Here is a 21,407-nt window from a genome sequence, read left to right as displayed (position 1 = left end):
TTAGTTTAGTATTTAGAGATTATTATTATTGGTAGATTTATTTATTGATTTGATTGCTCTCTTCCTCTTTTTTTAATATATAGATATATGTACTTTTTTCCTTTTTCTCTTTTTGTGAGTGTGTATGTGTATGCTTCTTTGTGTGATTTTGCCTGTATAGCTTTGCTTTTACCATTTGTCCTAGAGTTCTGTCCATATTTTTGTTGTTTTATTTTAGTATAATTTTTAGCACTTATCATCATTGGTGGATTTGTTTTTTGGTTTGGTTGCTCCCTTCTTTCTTTCTTTTTTTCTTTTTTTCTTACATTTTAATTTTTTTATTTTTAATAATTACTTTTTAATTTTTTTATTTTAATTCTTCCTTCCTTCCTTCCTTCCTTCCTTCCTTTCTTCTTTCTTCCTTCCTTCCTTCCTCTCTCTCTCTCTCTTTTTTCCCTCTCTTTCTTTCTTTCTCCCTTTTCTTCTGAGCCGTGTGGCTCACAGGTTCTCAGTGCTCCGGCCGGGTGTCAGGCCTGAGCCTCTGAGGTGGGAAAGCCGAGTTCATGACATTGGTCCACCAGAGACCACCCAGCCCCACGTAATATCAGTCACTGAGAGCTCTCCCAGAGATCTCCATCTCAACACTAAGACCCAGCTCCACTCAACGACCAGCAAGCTACAGTGCCGGACACCCTATGACAAACAACTAGTAAGACAGGAACACAACCCCACCCATTAGCAGAGAGGCTGCCTAAAATCATAGTAAGGTCACAGACACCCCAAAACACACCACCGGACACAGTCCTGCCCATGAGAAAGACAAGATCCAGCCTCATCCACCAGAACACAGGCACTAGTCCCCTCCACCAGAAAGCCTACACAATGTACTGAACCAACCTTAGCCACTGGGGACAGCCACCAAAAACAACAGGAACTATGAACCTGCAGCCTGCAAAAAGGAGACCCCAAACACAGTAAGATAAGCAAAATGAGAAGACAGACAAACACACAGCAGATGAAGTAGCAAGCTAAAAACACACCAGACCAAACAAATGAGGAAATAGTCAGTCTACCTGAAAAAGAATTGAGAGTAATGATAGTAGAGATGATCCAAAGTCTTGGAAATAGAATGGAGAAAATTCAAGAAAGGTTTAACAAGGACCTAGAAGAACTAAAGAGCAAAAAAACAATGATGAACACCATAAATGAAATTAAAAATTCTCTAGAAGGAATCAACAGCAGAATAACTGAGACAGGAGAACGGATAAGTGACCTGGAAGATAAAATAGTGTAAATAACTACTGCAGAGCAGAATAAAGAAAAAACAATGAAAAGAATTGAGGACAGTCTTAGAGACCTCTCGGACAACAGTAAACACACCAACATTCGAAATATAGGGGTCCCAGAAGAATAAGAGAAAAAGAAAGGGACTGAGAAAATATTTGAAGAGATTATAGTTAAAAACTTCCCTAATATGGGAAAGGAAATAGTCGATCAACTCCAGGAAGCATAGAGAGTCCCATACAGGATAAATCCAAGGAGAAACATGCCAAGACACATATTAATCAAACTATCAAAAATTAAAGAAAAAATACTAAAAGCAGAAAGGGATGGGGCTTCCCTGGTGGCGCAGTGGTTGAGAGTCCGCCTGCCGATGCAGGGGACACGGGTTCATGCCCTGGTCCGGGAAGATCCCACATGCCGTGGAGCGGCTGGGCCCGTGAGCCATGGCCGCTAAGCCTGCATGTCCGGAGCCTGTGCTCCGTAACAGGAGAGGCCACAACAGTGAGAGGCCCACATACCTCAAAAAAACAAAAGAAAACAAAACAAAAAGCAGCAAGGGAAAACCAACAAATAACATACAAGGGAATCCCAACAAAAAACATACAAGGGAATCCCCATAAGGTTAACAGCTGATCTTTCAGCTGAAACTCTACAAGGCAGAAGGGAGTGGCAGGACATACTTAAAGTGATGTAAGGGAAAACCTACAACCAAGATTACTCTACCCAGCAAGGATCTCATTCAGATTCAACAGAGAAATTAAAACCTTTACAAACAAGCAAAAGCTAAGAAAATTCAGCACCGCCAAAAGAGCTTTACAACAAATGCTAAAGGAACTTCTCTAGGCAGGAAACACAAGACAAGGAAAAGACCTACAATAACAAACCCAAGACAATTAAGACAATGGTAATAGGAATATATATATCGATAATTACCTTAAATGTAAATGGATTAAATATTCCAAGCAAAACACAGAGAAGTGGCTGAATGGATACAGAAACAAGACCCATATATATCCTGTCTACAAGAGACCCACTTCAGACCTAGGGACACATACAGAATGAAAGTGAGGGGATGGAAAAAGATATTCCATGTAAATGGAAATAAAAAGAAAGTTGGAGTAGCAATTCTCATATCAGACAAAATAGACTTTAAAATAAAGACTATTACAAGAGACAAAGAAGGACACTACATAATAATCAAGGGGTCAAACCAAGAAGAAGATATAACAATTGTAAATATGCATGCACCCAACGTAGGAGCACTTCAATACATAAGGCAAATGCTAACAGCCATAAAAGGGGAAAGCGACAGTAACACAATCATAGCAGGGGACTTTAACACTCCACTTTCACCAATGGACAGATTATCCAAAATGAAAATAAATAAGGAAACACAAGCTTTAAATGATACATTAAACAAGATGGACTTAATTGATATTTAGAGGACATTCCATCCAAAAACAACAGAATACACTTTCTTTTCCAGTGCTAATGGAACATTCTCCAGGACATACCCTATCTTGGCTCACAAATCAAGCCTTGATAAATTTAAGAAAATTGAAATTGTACCAAGTATCTTTTCTGACCACAACACTATCAGACTACATATCAATTACAGGAAAAAATCTGTAAAAAATACAAACACATGGAGCCTAAACAGTACACAACTTAATAACCAAGAGATCACTGAAGAAATCAAAGAGGAAATCAAAAAATACCTAGAAACAAATGACAATGAAAACATGATGACCCAAAACCTATAGGATGCAGCAAAAGCAGTTCTAAGAGGGAAGTTTATAGCAATACAATCCTACCTCAAGAAACAAGAAACATCTCAAGTAAACAACCTAACTTTACACGTAAAGCAATTAGAGAAAGCAGAACAACAAAAAGAACAAAAAACCCAAGCTGGCAGAAGGAAAGAAATCATAAAGATCAGATCAGAAAAAAATGAAAAAGATATGAAGGAAAGAATAGCAAAGATCAGTAAAAGTAAAAGCTGGTTCTTTGAGAAGATAAACAAAATTGATAAACCATTAGCCAGATGCATCAAGAAGAAAAGGGAGAAGACTCAAATCAAGAGAATTAGAAATGAAAAAGGAGAAGTAACAACTGACACTGCAGAAATACAAGGGATCATGAGAGATTAGTACAAGCAACTATATGCCAATAAAATGGACAACCTGGAAGAAATGGACAAATTCTTAAAAAAGCACAACCTTCTGAGACTGAACCAGGAAGAAATATAAACAGACCAATCACAAGCACTGAAATTGAGACTGTGATTAAAATCTTCCAACAAACAAAAGCCCATGATGAGATGGCTACACAGGCGAATTCTATCAAATATTTAGAGAAGAGCTAACACCTATCCTTCTCAAACTCTTCCAAAATATAGCAGAGGGAGGAACACTCCCAAACTCATTCTCTGAGGCCACCATCACCCTGATACCAAAACCAGACAAAGATGTCACAAAGTAAGAAAACTACAGGCCAATATCACTGATGAACATAGATGCAAAAATCCTCAACAAAATACTAGCAAACAGAACCCAACAGCACATTAAAAGGATCACACACCATGACTAAGTGGGGTTTATCCCAGGAATGCAACGATTCTTCAATATGCGCAAATCAATCAATGTGATAGGGACTTTCCTGGTGGCACAGTGGTTAGGAATCTGCCTGCCAATGCAGGGGACACAGGTTCAAGCCCTGGTCCAGGAAGATCCCACATGCCGCGGTGCAACGAAGCCCGTGCATCACAACTACTGAGGCTGCACTCTAGAGCCCACGAGCCACAACTACTGAGCCTGCGTGCCACAACTACTGAAGCCCACGCACCTAGAGCCCGTGCTCTGCAACAAGAGAAGCCACTGCTGCAATGAGAAGCCCGTGCACCACAACAAAGAGTAGCCCCCGCTCACCACAACTAGAGAAAGTCCATGCCCAGCAATGAAAATCCAACGCAGCCAAAATCAATCAATCAATCAATCAATGAGATAAACCATATTAACAAATTGAAGGAGAAAAACCATATGATCATCTCAACAGATGCAGAAAAAGCTTTGGACAAAATTCAACACCCATGGGCTTCCCTGGTAGCGCAGTGGTTGAGAATCTGCCTGATAATGCAGGGGACATGGGTTCAAGCCCTGTTCTGGGAGGATCTCACATGCCGCGAAGCAACTAGGCCCGTGTGCCACAACCACTGAGCCGCGCATCTGGAGCCTGTGCTCCGCAACAAGAGAGGCCGCGACAGTGAGAGGTCCACGCACCGCAATGAAGAGTGGCCCCCCACTTGCCACAACTAGAGAAAGCCCTCGCACAGAAACGAAGACCCAACACAGCAAAAAAATAAATAAATTACTAAACTCCTTCCCCCAACATCTTAAAAAAAAAAAAATTCAACACCCATTTACGATAAAAACCCTCCAGAAAGTAGGCAGAGAGAGAACTTACCTCAACATAATAAAGGCTATATATGACAAACCCACAGCTAACATTGTTCTCAATGGTGAAAAACTGAAACCATTTCCTCTAAGATCAGGAACAAGACAAGGTTGTCCACTCTCACCACTGTTATTCAACATAGTTTTGGAAGTTTTAGCCACAGCAATCAGAGAAGAAAAAGAAATAAAAGGAATCCAAATCGGAAAAGAAGAAGTAAAGCTGTCCCTATTTGCAGATGACATGATACTATTCATAGAGAATCCTAAAGATGCTACCAGAAAACTACTAGAGCTAATCAATGAATTTGGTAAAGCAGCAGGATACAAAATTAATGCACAGAAATCTCTTGCATTCGTATATACTAAGGATGAAAAATCTGACAGAGAAATTAAGGAAACATTCCCATTTACCACTGCAACAAAAAGAATAAAATACTTAGGAATAAACCTACCTAAGGAGACAAGACCTGTATGCAGAAAACTATAAGACACTAATGAAAGAAATTAAAGATGATACAAATAGATGGAGAGATATACCATGTTCTTGGATTGGAAGAATCAACATTGTGAAAATAAGTCTACTACCCAAAGCAATCTACAGATTCAATGCAATCCCTATCAAACTACCATTGGCATTTTTCACAGAACTAGAACGAAAAATTTCACAATTTGTATGGAAACACAAAAGACCCCAAATAGCCAAAGCAATCTTGACAAAGAAAAATGGAGCTAGAGGAATCAGGCTCCTGGACTTCAGACTATACTACAAAGCTACAGTAATCTAGACAGTATGGTACTGTCACAAAAACAGAAATATAGATCAATGGGACAGGATAGAAAGCCCAGAGATAAACCCATGCACATACGGTCACCTTATTTTTGATAAATGAGGCAAAAATATACAAAGGAGAAAAGACAGCCTCTTCAATAAGTGGTGCTGGGAAAATTGGACAGCTATATGTAAAAGAATGAAATTAGAACACTCCCTAACACCATACACAAAAATAAACTCAAAATGGATTAAAGACCTAAATGTAGGCCAGACACTATAAAACTCTTAGAGGAAAACATAGGCAGAAGACTCTATGACATAAACCACAGCAAACTCCGTTTTGACCCACCTCCTAGAGAAATGGAAATAAAAACAAAAATAAACAAGTGGGACCTAATGAAATTTGAAAGCTTTTGCACAGCAAAGGAAACTATAAACAAGACGAAAAGACAACCCTCTGAATGGGAGAAAATATTTGCAAATGAAACAACTGACAAAGGATTAATCTCCAAAATATATAAACAACTCATGCAGCTCAACATTAAAAAAACAAAAAACCCAATCAAAAATTTGTCAGAAGACCTAAATAGACATTTTTCCAAAGAAGATATACAGATTGCCAACAAACACATGAAAGAATGCTCAACATCACTAATCATTAGAGAAATGCAAATCAAAACTGCAAGGAGGTATCACCTCACACCAGTGAGAATGGCCATCATCAAAAAATCTACAAACAATAAATGCTGGAGAGGGTGTGGAGAAAAGGGGACCCTCTTGCACTGTTGGTGGGAATGTAAATTGATACAGCCACTATGGAGAACAGTAGGGAGGTTCCTTAAAAAACTAAAAATTGAACTACCATATGACCCAGCAATCCCACTACTGGGCATATATCCTGAGAAAACCATAATTCAAAAAGAGTCATGTACCACAATGTTCATTGCAGCTCTACTTACAATAGCCAGGACATGGAAGCAACCTAAGGGTCCATCGACAGATGAATGGATAAAGAAGATGTGGCACATATATACAATGGAGTATTACTCAGCCATATAAAGAAACAAAATTGAGTTATGTGTAGTGAGGTGGATGGGCCTAGAGTCTGTCATACATAGTGAATTAAGTCAGGAAGAGAAAAACAAATACCTCATATATAACACTTATATATGGATTCTAAAAATAAAAATAAAGGCTCTGAAGAACCTAGGGGCAGGACAGGAATAAAGACGCAGACGCGGAGAATGGCCTTGCGGACACTGGGAAGGGGAAGAGTAAGCTGAGACAAAGTGAGAGAGTGGCATGGACTTACATATACTACCAAATGTAAAACAGATAGCTATTGGGAAATAGGGAGATCAGCTCGGTGCTTTGTGACCACCTAGAGGGGTGGATAGGGAGGGTGGGAGGGAGGCGCAAGAGGGAGGAGATATGGGGATATATGTATATGTTTAGCTGATTCACTTTGTTATAAAGCAGAAACTAACACACCGTTGTAAAGCAATTATAATCCAATAAAGATGTTAAAAAAGAAACAAAAAGAAACAAAATTATTTTGCTTTTACTCCCTTCAAAGAAGATGCCCTATTTGACAATGCATACTTAATCTTTTTTCTTAGGTATCTGCTAATGCTTTGCAGGTTCAGGGTCTAAATTGAAAAGTAAACAGAATTGTAAATGCTCTTTTGGCCAATGTGATTATCAAAGAAAAATGAGGGTTAGGGTAAACACTTGCTTGGCTTATTCAAAAGCAATTTCTCAACATGCTACCAAGTGTGGCTTTACCATGTCACCACACCTTGCCCAAAGCTCCTCACTGTATCATCACATCAAGGCTGCACAGGCCAGAGAGCTCCTGAGCAGACACCTGGGACATAAAGAAAACATTTACTGGAATGGGAATTAAAAGTGATTTTGAAGTCACAATATTTACAACAGTTAAGTCTATAGACTCAGTAGCTGAGTCTACTGTCAAATAAGGGTCATAAAGAAACGGGTATATCACACAGGAAACAATTACCATTTCCATTCAAATGTTAATTATATTTACTATCAGAGTTAAGTCAAGCAAAGCAAATCAATTACTGAACCTGACATTAATTCTTTAAACATGCAGCGCTAGATAACAGAACATATTTTTAAAGTGAAATGTGTTTACCTACATTGCCCTCTTATGGTCAACTGGGACAAAAACATTTCCTCACTAATATGATTTCAAGAAGTCTGAAGTTGTTTTAAAAAGTCAGTGTTTCTTGGAGCTCAGAATACATTTTCACATAAGATATCTGAGATATGAAAGCCCCTTAAATCAATAATATAATTCTTAATGTACTGTACAAGTGGAATGAAAATAATTAAAAAACAAAAATGAGTTATTACTCAATTTTATGGTTGTCTTGAACATTGATGGTGAAGGAAGTTTACAGGCAGGCAATTGTAAGAGCAGATATAAAGATCTTTATGCAAAATCAGGAGGGACAGTTTTGATTATTTGCAAGTAAGGTTCCTGCTTCTCTAAAATGTCCTGGCTTCTCTTGAAAAGCCCACAGCTTACATTTTCCTCCAAAGGGCATCATCCCATATCATTCATTAGCCATAATAAGAGCTATTTGGACCACAAATGCGACAAAATGAGAGAGAAAAAGGCAGAGATAAATTTTCCTAAATGATCTAGAAAGAGCTGGACGAGAGCGATACTGTGTGGATTAAGGGTGGGAGGTGTGTGCACATGTGTGAACACAGGTCCCTTAATTTTCTGGCATGGAGTTAGAAGAACAGTAAAAGTCTGGCCAAAGGGAGAACGTGGTTCATGAGGGGAAGGAAAGACAAGTCAGAGAAGAAATGGAGGCAAACAATTCCCTGACCAGGGAACATGAGCACAGGAATACCCGGGCACCACCTCGGGGAGGTAAGGAGTGAGGATAGCGTGCCAAGCTCTGGGCATGCCCTGTCCAGTGCTGGGAACGTGAGGAGGTCCTAGCTACTCAGCCACCATACTGGCTTGAGTTTTCCCCCACAAAACCTTGGGAAGTTGATTTTCTTCTGTTCTATTTTAGTCCCCTAAAAGCTATGCATTTTACAAAGGAAAGATAAAAATGCTATGTGAGGTAGAAATACCTGTAGATTCAGAGAATGTTGAAAGGGACCTCAAAGAATAGCTAGACCAAATATCTTTTAGAGGTAAAGAAAGCAAGTCAGAGTGACTTGCCAAAGTTTCTCAGAGAGTTGAGGAGACAGGAGGTAGCAGAGATGGGACCATTTACAGAGACCTACATTTATTATTGAAACGGCTGTGGGCTTCCTTTCCCCAAATGATATCAGTTTGCTGGATGTTATGTATAGGATGTGAGTCCTTTGATTTCCTAAGTTAACTGGACCTGGACCTTGGTTTCATTATCTGTAAAACGGACAAACTACTAGTTATTCTGAAGGGCTGTTGTGATAATTTGACACTGTAATAGTGTGAAAGTGCAGTTGTCACAATAAGGGGCCATACTGGAACACTGGAAATATTCTATACACTGTAAACATTCTATATCTTGATCTGGGTGGTAGTTAATTAGTTTTCTATTGCTGTGTAACAAATCACCACAAACTTAACAGCTTAAAAACAAGGGGCATTGGGCTTCCCTGGTGGCGCAGGGGTTGAGAGTCCACCTGCCGATGCAGGGGACATGGGTTCGTGCCCTGGTCCGGGAAGATCCCACATGTCGCGGAGCAGCTGGGCCCGTGAGCCATGGCCACTGAGCCTGCGCGTCCGGAGCCTGTGCTCTGCAACTAGAGAGGCCACAAAAGTGAGAGGGCTGCATACCGCAAAAAAAAAAAAAAAAAAAAAGGGGCATTTATTTTCCCACAGTTCTGCACGTCAGAAATCTAGAGCCTGGTATGGCTAGGTTCTCTGCTCAGGATCTCACAGGTGGAAATCAGGATGTTAGCAGGGCTGTGTTCCTTTCTGAAGGCTCTGGAGAAAAATCTGCTTCCAAGTTTGTTCAAGGTGTTAGCCAAATTCAGTTCCTTGTGGTTATAAGATTGAGTTTCTCATTTCCTTGCTGGTCGTCAGCCAGGGAATGCCCTTCAACTCTTAGAAGCTGCCTACATTCCCTGCCCCATGGCCTCCTTCATCTTTAAAGCCAGCAATGAAGTATCTCCCTCACATGGAATCCTTCTCACACTTTCAATCTCTTTCTTCTGGAAGAACCTGGTCCCTGTTAAGGACTTATCTGGTTAGGTCAGATCCACCCAGGAAAATCTCTTTTTTTTGTTTTTGCAGTACGCGGGCCTCTCACTGTTGTGGCCTCTCCCATTGCGGAGCACAGGCTCCGGATGCGCAGGCTCAGCGGCCATGGCTCACGGGCCCAGCCGCTCCACAGCATGGGGGATTCTCCAGGACCGGGGCACGAACCCGTGTCCCCTGCATTGGCAGGCGGATTCTCAACCACTGCGCCACCAAGGAAGCCCAATCTCTCTTTTTTTAAAGTCAACTTTGTCATATAATTGAAGGGAAGGGTTTATATAAGGGCATGGATCATTGGGAGTCATCTTAGAATTCACCCTACAAAGATATGTACACGTGTAAAACTCCACTGTACTGTATGCTTATGATCTGTGTGCTCTATTGCATATGAGATAAATTTCAATAAACAGAGAAAATAGTAAAAAGCTATAAAGATGTTGATATTTATTCTACTGCTATTAAATCTAGTCCTATCGTAAACTTTCAGTAAAATCCCCCAAAAATATGAGCGCTAGTTTAGTTGCTGATGAGGTTAGAAGCCATCAAGGTCCCACACCATTAGGCTATAATGGTCTGAGAACCACCGTGCAGATGCTTATGAAAATTCAGTAGTAATTCTGACACTGGAAAAGCCTGTCAGAAACCAGATGCTTGCCCTTGATAAGATAGTCTAGTCTAATTGAAAGCTGTGTTTCTTTGCTTTTGACTGGAATTATGTGTGCATGGGGGTAGCACTGGCAACCTCAAGCAATCCACCAGACTCTAAACATGCACCTGAGAAGAGTACCTTGTATGAAAATCAATTAACTAATATATAAATTATGAAGTGTCACAGGGAAAATAAAACCTTCAAAATATAGGATTCATAAGTGAAATAATATAAGTGTAAATATTATGAACACTTCCAAGGCCTGGGCAAAGAAAATATAAGATGGACCTGAAATATCCTGTGGTACCGTAAAGTAAGGAAGTGCTCAAAAAAAATAAGTTAATTAGGGCTTCCCTGGTGGCGCAGTGGTTGAGAGTCCGCCTGCCGATGCAGGGGACACGGGTTCGTGCCCTGGTCCGGGAAGATCCCACATGCTGCGGAGAGGCTGGGCCCGTGAGACATGGCTCCTGAGCCTGCGCGTCCGGAGCCTGTGCTCCGCAACGGGAGAGGCCACAGCAGTAAGAGGCCCGCGTACCGCAAAAAAAAAAAATAAATAAAGTTAATTAATTAAAAGAATGAGAGCATGTCATGGGGCAGGGGAAGGGTGAGCTGTGACAAAGCGAGAGAGAGGCATGGACATATATACAAAACCAAACGTAAAATAGATAGCTAGTGGGAAGCAGCCACATAGCACAGGGAGATCAGCTCGGTGCTTTGTGACCACCTAGAGGGGTGGGATAGGGAGGGTGGGAGGGAGGGAGATGCAAGAGGGAAGAGATATGGGAACATATGTATATGTATAACTGATTCACTTTGTTATAAAGCAGAAACTAACACACCATTGTAAAGCAATTATACCCCAATAAAGATGTAAAAAATAAAATAAAATGGAAATAACAACCCCTGTCCTACCTATCACATTGATAATAAAATTATAAGTGATAGATAAATGTAAGTTATTTGCATTGAATTAAAACATACGTGAATGAAAAAAAAAAAAAAGAATGAGAGCATATTAAAAGGGCACAGAAGCCAAACTAAAAAAGTTCTAAACTACCAAAAGTGGAACAATTTGAACAACTGAATTGGATTATAATCCAAAGAATGAAATAGTCAGGAGTCTATACTGATAAAATTAAATTAATGGTGAAGAAGGGACAACTCTTCCTTACAGAAAAATTTCAATTAATAAATGTCTTAAAAATGAGAGATAGAGCAAGTCACCATTAGGACACCACAGAAATAACTGCTGCAGGGAAGATCGAATGATGAATGCTAAAGTTAGTAGATGAAAGTTTAAGCAGAAACAGAATGTTTACATAGTCTCTGTATTAGTTTCCTGTAGCTGCTATAACAAATTACCACAAATTTAGTGGCTTAAAACAACGCAACTTTATTCTCTTACAGTTCTGAGGCCAGGAGTCCAAAATCAGTATCGTTGGGCCAACACCAAGGTGTTAGCAGAGTCACGCTCTCTCTGGAGGATCTAGGGAAGAATTTGTTCCCTTGCCTTTTCTAGAGCTATATTCTTTGGCTCATGGCCCCTTTCTCCATTTCTAAAGCCAATGTCATGGCATCTTCAAATCTCTCTCTGCTTCCATCTTCACATGGCTTTCTGTCTTCTGTCCCTCTGCCTCCCTCCTAAAGGGACACTTGTGATTGCATTTAGTGCCCACTCAGATAATCCAGATAATCTCCCCCCAGCTCAAAACTCTTAACTTAATCACATCTGTAAAGTTTCTTTTGCCATATACGGTAACATTCACAAATTCAAGGGATTAGGACCTGGATATATTTAGGGGCCATTATTCAGCCTACCACAGTCTCAAAGTACCTCCCCAGAATATTCAGTAAATACAAAGATAAAAATAATTAGTTTAGGGAATTCCCTGGCAGTCCAGTGGTTAGGACTCCGTGCTATCACTGCTGAGGGCTTGGGTTCGATCCCTCATCAGGGAGCTAAGATCCCACAAGCCGAGAGGCACAGCCAAAAAAAAAAAAAAAAGGGGAAAGAAAGAAAAATAATTAGTTTACAGTGGAAAACCGGGGTAGACACCCCTTTAACCAAGTGATCAAGGTTAACACTGTTAGCAATACATATCAATATCATGTACCCCCTCAAAAGGATACAACATCACTTCTGTGATGCATTTCTGAAAATGCATAACCTCATTCCAATCAAAAGAAAACACTAGACAAACCCAAGTTTAGAGAGATTCTAAAAACTATCTGACCAATGCTCTTCAAAAGTGTCAAAGTCATGGAAGACAATAAGAGCCTGAGGATCTGTCACAGAGGAAAGACTAAGGAAACGTGCAACTAAATGCAATGTGAGATCTGCACTGGATTCTGGAACAAAAAAGGACATTAGTGGAAAAACTGATGAAATCCAAATAAACTCTATAGTTTAGTTAATAACATTATATGGATGTTAAAGTCTTGGTTTTAATAAGCGTTCTGTGATTTCTTAAAGAACTTAGCATAAGGGGGGACTTTCCTGGTGGTCCAGTGGTTAAGACTCCACACTCCCAGTGCAGAGGGCCTGGGTTCGATCCCTGGTCAGGAACTAAGATCCCACATACCTCAACTAGAGAGCCCACATGCCACAGTGAAGACCCAGCACAGCCAATCAATCAATCAATTAATCAGAAATTAGCATAAGCGAAACTTGGTGAAGGCTATACGGGAACTTTGTACTATTTCCACAACTCTTCCTTAAGTCTAAAATTATCTGAAAACAAAAGATTTTAAAAAGAGAACAACGGGAATGAAGGAATTAAGAGAGGAAGGCAGGGAGAGAGGGAAGAAGGAAGGAATTAAAGAAGGAAGAATGTGAGCCCTTCGTTTAGCATCTTTGAGTGCCCCCTGCTGGTCACTAAGGTGAATTTAGGTGAAGTTCCCCCAAGCCCGACTTCGTTGATTTATAAAGTAATTGTCCTTTTCTTTTCTTTCCAATTACTTACCTGCTCCGAGACAGTTTTATCAAAGCCAGGCTACCCTGCTCCTACTGATCCATGGTTTCTTTCTTCCTCTAAAATCCATCAAAAGCCCCACTAGTTACTGAATCTTTCTTCTCTCTAAACAGAATGTACATCACAAACCCACAACCACTTCCTGGCTGAATCCCAAGACCTGTCAGGTGCAAGTAAACCACCCAAAGCTCCTCCCCCTGGACATCCAGAGACATCACAAGGTGGGTGAGCCAGACAACCAGGGCTGTGGAAGAGGGGGATAGATCTGGTAGTGGGACAGGGCCTCCGGAGGTGTCAGATGTGAGCATATGAGGGGTTCAGCACTACTGGGTGATCCCATGTTTACTGATATCTCGGCTGTGGGGTTGAGGGCCAGGCAGATAAAAGGTAAGCAATTTCTATTAACAATGTTTAGCAATATGTACCCTCTAAAATTAGTAACTCACTGGGTTCAAGTAAATCAAATACAGCTCTTTACTAGGAAAAGACTGGGATTTCTTGTGGCACATGACAGTGAACACCAGAGATACAGACTGACAATGTCCTGCCTGCATCTGGGCCTCAAATTTTATTTAGCCCACACAATAGTTTTAAAGTTTTTAACTGCATGCCAATGTTTTGAAATCTGGAGATATTAACATTCAAAAATTGATTTCTGGTTTTTCATGGAAAAAAATCTATAGATCTGGCTGTGCTGGGTCTACATTTTTGCATAGCAACAATGTGTAGGAACTGAGGGGATGCCCCCTTTAGATGGTCCTTGCTCTGCAGTTCCTTACCCACCACTTACACAAGGCATGCATATGGTCAATACCCACACTGGTAGGTTCATATGTGTTATATACCTCACCCCTGTGGCGTTGGTGTTTGCACTTTCTGCTCTGTAGGATACTACATACATGCTTTCAACAGCTAAAAGGACCTCATCTGCGATCTGCACTTGATCTTCGCCAAAAGGCCAAGGAGTGATCACCTTCCATCTGCATAACCTCCTTAATAATGTTCATCCTTTCTTTCTACAAGTCACTATAGCTCATTATACCTATTCTGCAAAATCAAAACACATACATTTAGAAATTTACTCTTCTAAATTTCATTCTTTTACTCTTAATAATATCCTATACCAATGGATCAGAATCACCCGGAACATTTGTTAAAACACAGTTAAAACTGTGCCCAGCAGTAACCAGGGCATATTAAAAAGGAAAAAAAAAAAGGGCTTTGTAACATCAGTGTACCTACAGAGCCTCAACACACTTAGCAGGAAAAACAACAAATCATCATGCTCATTCCTTTTTACCTTTTATACTGCTGGGAATCACAGTCACCCAATCAGGTCCACTGGAGTTGATTGGCATTTTGATATTGACACCACTTGAAAGAGGAATAAAAAGAGTACAAGCTTAGATTCAGGAACATTTATTTTCTAATATGTATCTTTATTTTCAAATTTTTAAATGGACAGGATTTCACACAGCTTTACTAAGATGAAATATTCTTATAAATGTTAATCAATAAAATTGATAGTTAATAAACTAGGTATATAATAAGCAGGTTATATGGATACATAAACTGAATAAGAATTAAACAAGTTTTTAGTTTTTCACTGCTTCGCCCTTAGAGTGCAAACTCCAAAATGACAAATTCTGTTTGAATTACTTACTTCCCTTGGACTCAGAGAATGGCTCACACTGATGAGAATGTCTATTTTGTCACTACTTAGTTTTCAGGCTGCAAAACTACGGAGCATTAAGTCATACGTCAGATTCCTTAGGCCTTGCCCAGAGCTGAGTCCTACCTGGGGACATGTGTCCCCAGATACATGCTCATGCATGTACTCTGTTCATCATTACTATGGCTCTGTAGTGTCTGTTCCCCTTAATAAAACATGTACTCCTCAAAGACATGGATTATGTTCCATTCATCTTTCATCTTCAGTACTTAGCACAGGCCCTGGACTAGAGTCCATGCTCAGAAAATACCTGATAGAGGGCTGTGTGAAAAGGTGGGGGACAGTGGAGTCCAGGAGAAGTATACTGAAAACATGGTGTAATTATTCCAGAAACTGGTTCATAATAATTAGGCCTCTTGCACTTAGACCAAAAACAAACAAAAAAATAAAATGCTAACTTTCCAAACTCGATATGGGAACTTGCAGTCACGATATTTCATTTCATCAAAAATCAATTCAAAACAGATTTGTTCTTAAATAATTCTTAAGCTTCTACTATGTGCCAGGCACTATCCTAGCTACTAGGAATATAACAGTAAACAAAACACACAGCATTGGGAATTCCCTGTAGGTCCAGTGGTTAGGAGTCTAGGCTTTCACTGCCGAGGGCCCAGGTTCGATCCCTGGTTGGGGAACTAAGATCCCACAAGCCAAGTGGCACAGCCAAACAAAAAAAAAAAACCCAGCATCTCCTCCTTCATGGCACTGACATTCTAATGAATGAGGGAGACAGACAACAAGGAAGGAAGGAATTATAGGGGGCTATGTTAGAGAATAACAGCATTTCATGGATTATAAAAGAGACAATATACATGACTTTAAAAGAGCACATATAAACTACTTTCATGAGTTTAAAGCTTTAAGGTAAGGAAAAGAAGAAAGCTTCACCATTGTAATTTGCTTGTAAAAATGTTTACTCTCAATCTAATCATGCAGAAACAATAAAGCAGCAAATCCAATTTAAGCAATATTCTACAAAAACAGCAACATCAAAATTGTCAATGTCGCAAAAACCAAAACAAGTTAGAGAACTCTTCTGGACTAAAAGACTAAAGAGACAACTAAACAGATTGTGTGTGATCAGAGATTCAGTTAAAATAAAAGAGATAGCAATAAAGGATATTATTGGGACAACTGGATAAACTTCAATATAGATTGCATATTAAATAACAACGTTGGGTCAATGATAAAAGGCCCAAGTGTGATCACTGTGTCATGGTTATACGTTGCAGAAAGTCCTAGGAGATGCATACGCCTGGATTGCAGTGCCATGATGTCTGCACCTTACTCCCAAATGGTCTGAGGGGAAAGAATTATACACAAATACACACATATAAACACACAGAAAGAGAGAAAGCAAATGCGGCCAAACATAACAATGGTGAGTCTAAGTTAAAGGTATATGGGTGCTCACTGTTGTTATTTCTGCAGGGTTTCTACAGATTTGAACTTTTTTAATACAAAGTTAGAAAGGAAAAAAAAGTATAAATCATGCTAAAATAAAAGGGAAGCTTTTAATGTGATAAGCTCATTCTTTCAAAAGACATTCTCTTATTATCAGAATCTTTTAAGCAAAGTACTATGGTTCTTTCTAAAACCAACACTTTTTTTTTCCCTTGAGATATTAGATCACCTTAATTGTCCAACTGTCATTTGGGAACCAAAGACCAAGGCTAAGCTTCTTAATCCTTTCTGAATTAAGCAACATTACGAGCCACCAAGGAAGAGAGGTAAAAATGAGCGTAGCTTAACATATTCAGGCCATGAGCTCAAAATACTACACTCAAAGATCTCTCAAATGATCAATTTCAATCTTTCTCTTTTTCTTTTCAGTTAGCCTAATGCAAAATTTCAGATTTTTAACAGAGCAAACAATGCAAAAAAAAATCTGTATCAGGACTCTGTCAAATGTTTGGTTTCCAAAAACTTATGCCACCTCAAACGCTTTCCCAGAAAACTTCCAGGTAAGTAGAATCTTTTTTAATGATTCTACTACAAAGTACCCTCAGCCAGCCTCATCCAGGATATGCAAGTAAAGGCAGAGGCAGACATTATTTTATCCTTCTGGATTCACAGGTGTTCTTTGGTTTTAATGGTAGGATTTAGTGTTAGGAACATTTTAAAGTTTACACTAACTTAATTCTCTAAACTTTTTCCCACTTTTTGCCACGTGGAATTTCAGTAAATTACATGCTATGCTTCCTCCTCTTTGCTAAGCCACTAAGTAGACTGACAACACAACTCTAAAAGGGAGTAAAACTTTAAAAAATGGTCCACATAAAAAAAAAAAACTTAAAAAAAAAATTATTTAAAATAAAATAAAAGGGGGTAACTGAACAGTCTTCATACATAGGCAAAAAGTACACAGAAATAAAATCATCTGCTCATAGTCATTGATAAATAATGTGTCTAAGATCTGAACCCAAGAATAAAACTAAAGTCCTTTTGTACTGAGCCACAAAAAACTAGGCAGTCCCCTCAAGAACAGTACAGTGAATACACTGGGAGTAGTGCCCCCTCTGCTGGCCTTCTGAAAGCATGGCATCAAATATGTACTTAAAACTGTTACGACCAAAAGCTGACTCAGGAAGTAAACAATCAGAGTTTTATTTTAGAAACTCCTACAGACCACACATCTTATGGTAGGAACTTTTCCCCCACCAAGTAATGAGTGGACATAAAACATTAAAAGTTTTAGAGCCCAGATATACTCAACAAAGAACCCTCTCTACAAGGGAAAATTTTTTATATAAATTTATTTTTTATTTTTATTTTATTTTTGGCTGCGTCAGGTCTTTGCTGCTGCGTGCGGGCTTTCTCTAGTTGCGGCAAGCGAGGGCTACTCTTTGTTGCAGTGCGCGGGCTTCTCTTTGTGGTGGCTTCTCTTGTGGAGCATGGGCTCTAGAGCACAGGCTCAGTAGTTGTGGCACACGGGCTTAGTTTCTCCGCGGCATGTGGGATCTTCCTGGACCAGGGCTCAAACCCGTGTCCCCTGCATTGGCAGGCAGATTCTTAACCACTGCGCCACCAGGGAAGCCCAATGGAATACTTTTAAAGTATAGAGTTCATTTAAAAATAAAAAATGTTTTACGTTCTCTCAAGTAATTGTACTTTCTATGTTATTTTTCTTTTTATTCCTTAAGAATGTTATTTTATTTCAGAACTACATGGAATGCAATAATTTCAACAACTATTAACCTTCAAAAATACAGTTTGCTGTGGTATTCCTGGCTTCCCATACTTATCATTAAATCAGTCCAGCAATGTTACCATATTCATAGTCTTTTTCCTATCAATAAATGTTTATATGATTTTAACAACTAATAATATGTCACTTAAAACTTTTTTCAGTTTATTAGACATGAAGCTAAAACACCACCCTAACTATAAGACCTCTAGCAGCCCTGTTCTTGGATGATTTTTTTTATCTGTTCTGTGAATAAGTGATCTTGCTTATACAGATATACTATGCAATTCTGAAGTTAAAGATATTAAGGTAAAAGAACAAAAATTTAAGGTCATTAATTTGAACTGAAATAAGCACACTAATTACAAAATATAAATATTTATTTTCTTACCACCTCTCCTGAATTGGGCCAAGTTCAGAAAGATATAAGAAGCACATAACCAAAAGAAGAAAGTCTCCTAAGTAGGACAAAGACAATGGAAAGAGACCTCTTAAATTACCCGCTAGAGCAAGGAGCACGTACCTCTGGAAGAAAGCATTCTCTGCAGCAGTTAGGAGGCCCTTCAGGTATCCGCCCTTGAAATGGTTAATTCTGCTACTGCAAGGGAGCTTCTTTGGTTTGAAGCAGAACCAGGGTTCTCCGGTATAGAGATCTGTAAAGTTGCACAGGGGAAGACTCCCAGGAAGACACACGTTACACTCTGTAGTTTCAGAAATTCTTCCTGAACGGAAGAGGCTCTTGAAATAGACCCTGTCTGGTTTCTCTTCCTGTAGATTCTGAAGAACTCTGATCCCTTCACTGGGGTGGACCAGAGATATGGACACTTTAACTCTGCCTGGCCAGAGCAGAGTAAAAAAGACCTTGTAAAACCCATTCTGGTAGTCCACCACTCTACCCACGGCCCCTGCCTGCAACTTAGGGGAGTGGATTCTGGCCTGCAGGTAGTCTCCACCATACTTCTTGGGCTTTCTTTGAAAATCCTGTACATGAACCAGCACCTCTAGCTGGCTTCCCACCTTGAAGAAGGTGGCAGAGTTCAAGATGACAAAATAGCTGGAAGAAGGGTCAGTGCTCTTCAAAAAGGGGACTGGGCCCACATCAGGCACCTGCCACTGTAAGGCGGCCAACAAGGAGTCCTCCTCCAGGCGCTCCCGGCTGGACAGAGTCTGGTGCTCATAGCCACAGTAAAGATTCCGGCTAATTCCTGTCACCTGGGAGAAAACAAACTGTCCACCACTGTCAATGAATGTGGCTGATGCAGTCTCATGGTCCAAGTACTGAAGAGAAAGACACAAACAACAGAAACCACAGTTACAATAAATCTCCTTATAGTCAACAAATAAATCCCTGCTTCAGCTTAAATTTTAATAAAACTTACTTGAGATGACATTGTTTCAAAAACCACAGCTCACCAGTTTTACAGATTCCCACAGCAAATATCAGAGAAAAATCCCTTTGGTGCTTCCAGAAGGAGAAAGGGAAAAGGAATCATTTTGAAGGACAGTAGTCCCCCTTTATCCACAGGAGATACTTCCAAGACCCCCAGTGATGCCTGAAACTGTGGGTCACATCAAACCCTATATATACTGCTTTTTCCTATACATATATACCTATGATGAAGTTTAATTTATAAATTAGGCACAGTAAGAAATTAACAATAATAATAAAATAGAACAATTATAATAATATACTAGAATAAAAGTTATGTGAATGAGGTCTCTCTCAAAATATCTTTTTTTTTTAATTTATTTGGCAGCACTGGGTCTTAGTTGTGGCATGCAGGGCCTTTGTTGCTGTGTGCGGGATCCTCATTGCCGTGTGCAGGATCTTTCAGTTGCAGCATGCAAACTCTTAGTTGCAGCATGTGAAGTCTTCGTTGCAGCATGCATGTGGGATCTAGCTCCCCAACCAGGGATCAAACCCGGGCCCCCTGCATTCGGAGCACAGAGTCTTAGCCACTGGACCACCAGGGAAGTCTCTCTCTCAAAATATCCTATTGGTGTACTGTCCTTCTTCTTCTTGTGATGATGTAAAAGGATAAAAGGCCTACGTGATGAGATGAAGTGAGGTGAATGATGTAGGCATTGTGACGTAGTGTTAGCTACTACTGACCTTCTGACAACACGTCAGAAGCAGGATCATCTGTGTCAGGTGATCGTGGATTGAGCTACAATGATGTCAGTGGTTGAAGATCCTGGGTGGGAAACAGCAGGATGGCACAAGATTTCATCACGCTACTCAGAACAATGCACAATTTCAAACTGGTAAGTTGTTTTTTTCTAGAATTTTCCGTTTAATATTTTCAGATCATGGTTGACCATGGGTAAATGACACCACAGAAAGCAAGACAGTGGATGGAGGGACTACTGAATACCAGAGTATTCCATTCTTCTTAACAAGGCCTGCCCTCAAGCCAAACTATTTTACCAGAGCCTAACCTACTGAGGTTTTACCAGAGCCTAACCAAACTGAGGTAAGGGACATACCCAACTCCAGCCCACTCTAACCATTCTATCCAATTTAAGGGTTGGGGGTAAGACTAAGAAACAATTCTGAAGTTCACAGACTCACTAAAGGACTGAGGATCATACGGCTATAAAATGTTTCACCTCCCCTACACCTCACCCCCACACCACTAAAAGTCTATTTATTGGAGTTCGTTTTACCCAGTACATCATGTCCAGCTTTCAACAAAAATTATAAGACATACTAAAAGGAAAAAAATACAGCAATTATCAAGGGACAGGAGGGAAGAATTAGGAATATTTTGTTATTAATAATGTACCTACACTACCCATGAAGCAGTATGGTATTATTTGATACTGGACTTGAGTTGCTTGTAAATGCATACTGAAAACTCTAGGGCAGCCACTTAAAGTAAAATGAGAAGTATAACTGATACACTAAGAAAGGAGACAAAATGGAATCTGTAAAATGTTCAATTAGGGACTTCCCTGGTGGTCCAGTGGTTAAGATTCTGCCTTCCAATGCAGGGGACACAGGTTCCATCCCTGGTCGGGGAACTAAGATCCCACATGCTGCGGGGCAACTAAGCCCACGGCCACAACTACTGAGCCCAAGCACCTCAACTAGAGAGCCCGCAGGCCACAACTACAGAGCCCACACACTCTGGACCCTGCGCACC

General features: G+C 39.9%; 1 protein-coding gene across 1 annotated transcript in view; it reads right to left on the bottom strand.

The window, feature by feature from the left end:
• The window catches only part of NXPE3 (neurexophilin and PC-esterase domain family member 3), a 48,885-nt gene that overhangs the window by 7,416 nt on the left and 20,062 nt on the right, over window positions 1-21,407 (bottom strand). Inside the window, exons 2-3 of the mRNA XM_007445547.1 lie at window positions 18,785-19,539; window positions 14,643-14,716 (exon numbers count right to left, since the gene is read on the bottom strand). Of these exons, the coding sequence (XP_007445609.1) occupies window positions 14,643-14,716; window positions 18,785-19,539 (829 nt within the window). The remainder of the gene's footprint in view (window positions 1-14,642; window positions 14,717-18,784; window positions 19,540-21,407) is intronic.

Source organism: Lipotes vexillifer, unplaced genomic scaffold (assembly GCF_000442215.2).
Source record: "Lipotes vexillifer unplaced genomic scaffold, Lipotes_vexillifer_v1.1 scaffold1016, whole genome shotgun sequence".
In the NCBI taxonomy this organism is placed as follows: Eukaryota; Metazoa; Chordata; class Mammalia; order Artiodactyla; family Lipotidae; genus Lipotes; species Lipotes vexillifer.
The sequence above is the reverse complement of the archived record's forward strand: the minus strand, read 5'-3'. Positions and strand labels throughout refer to the sequence as shown.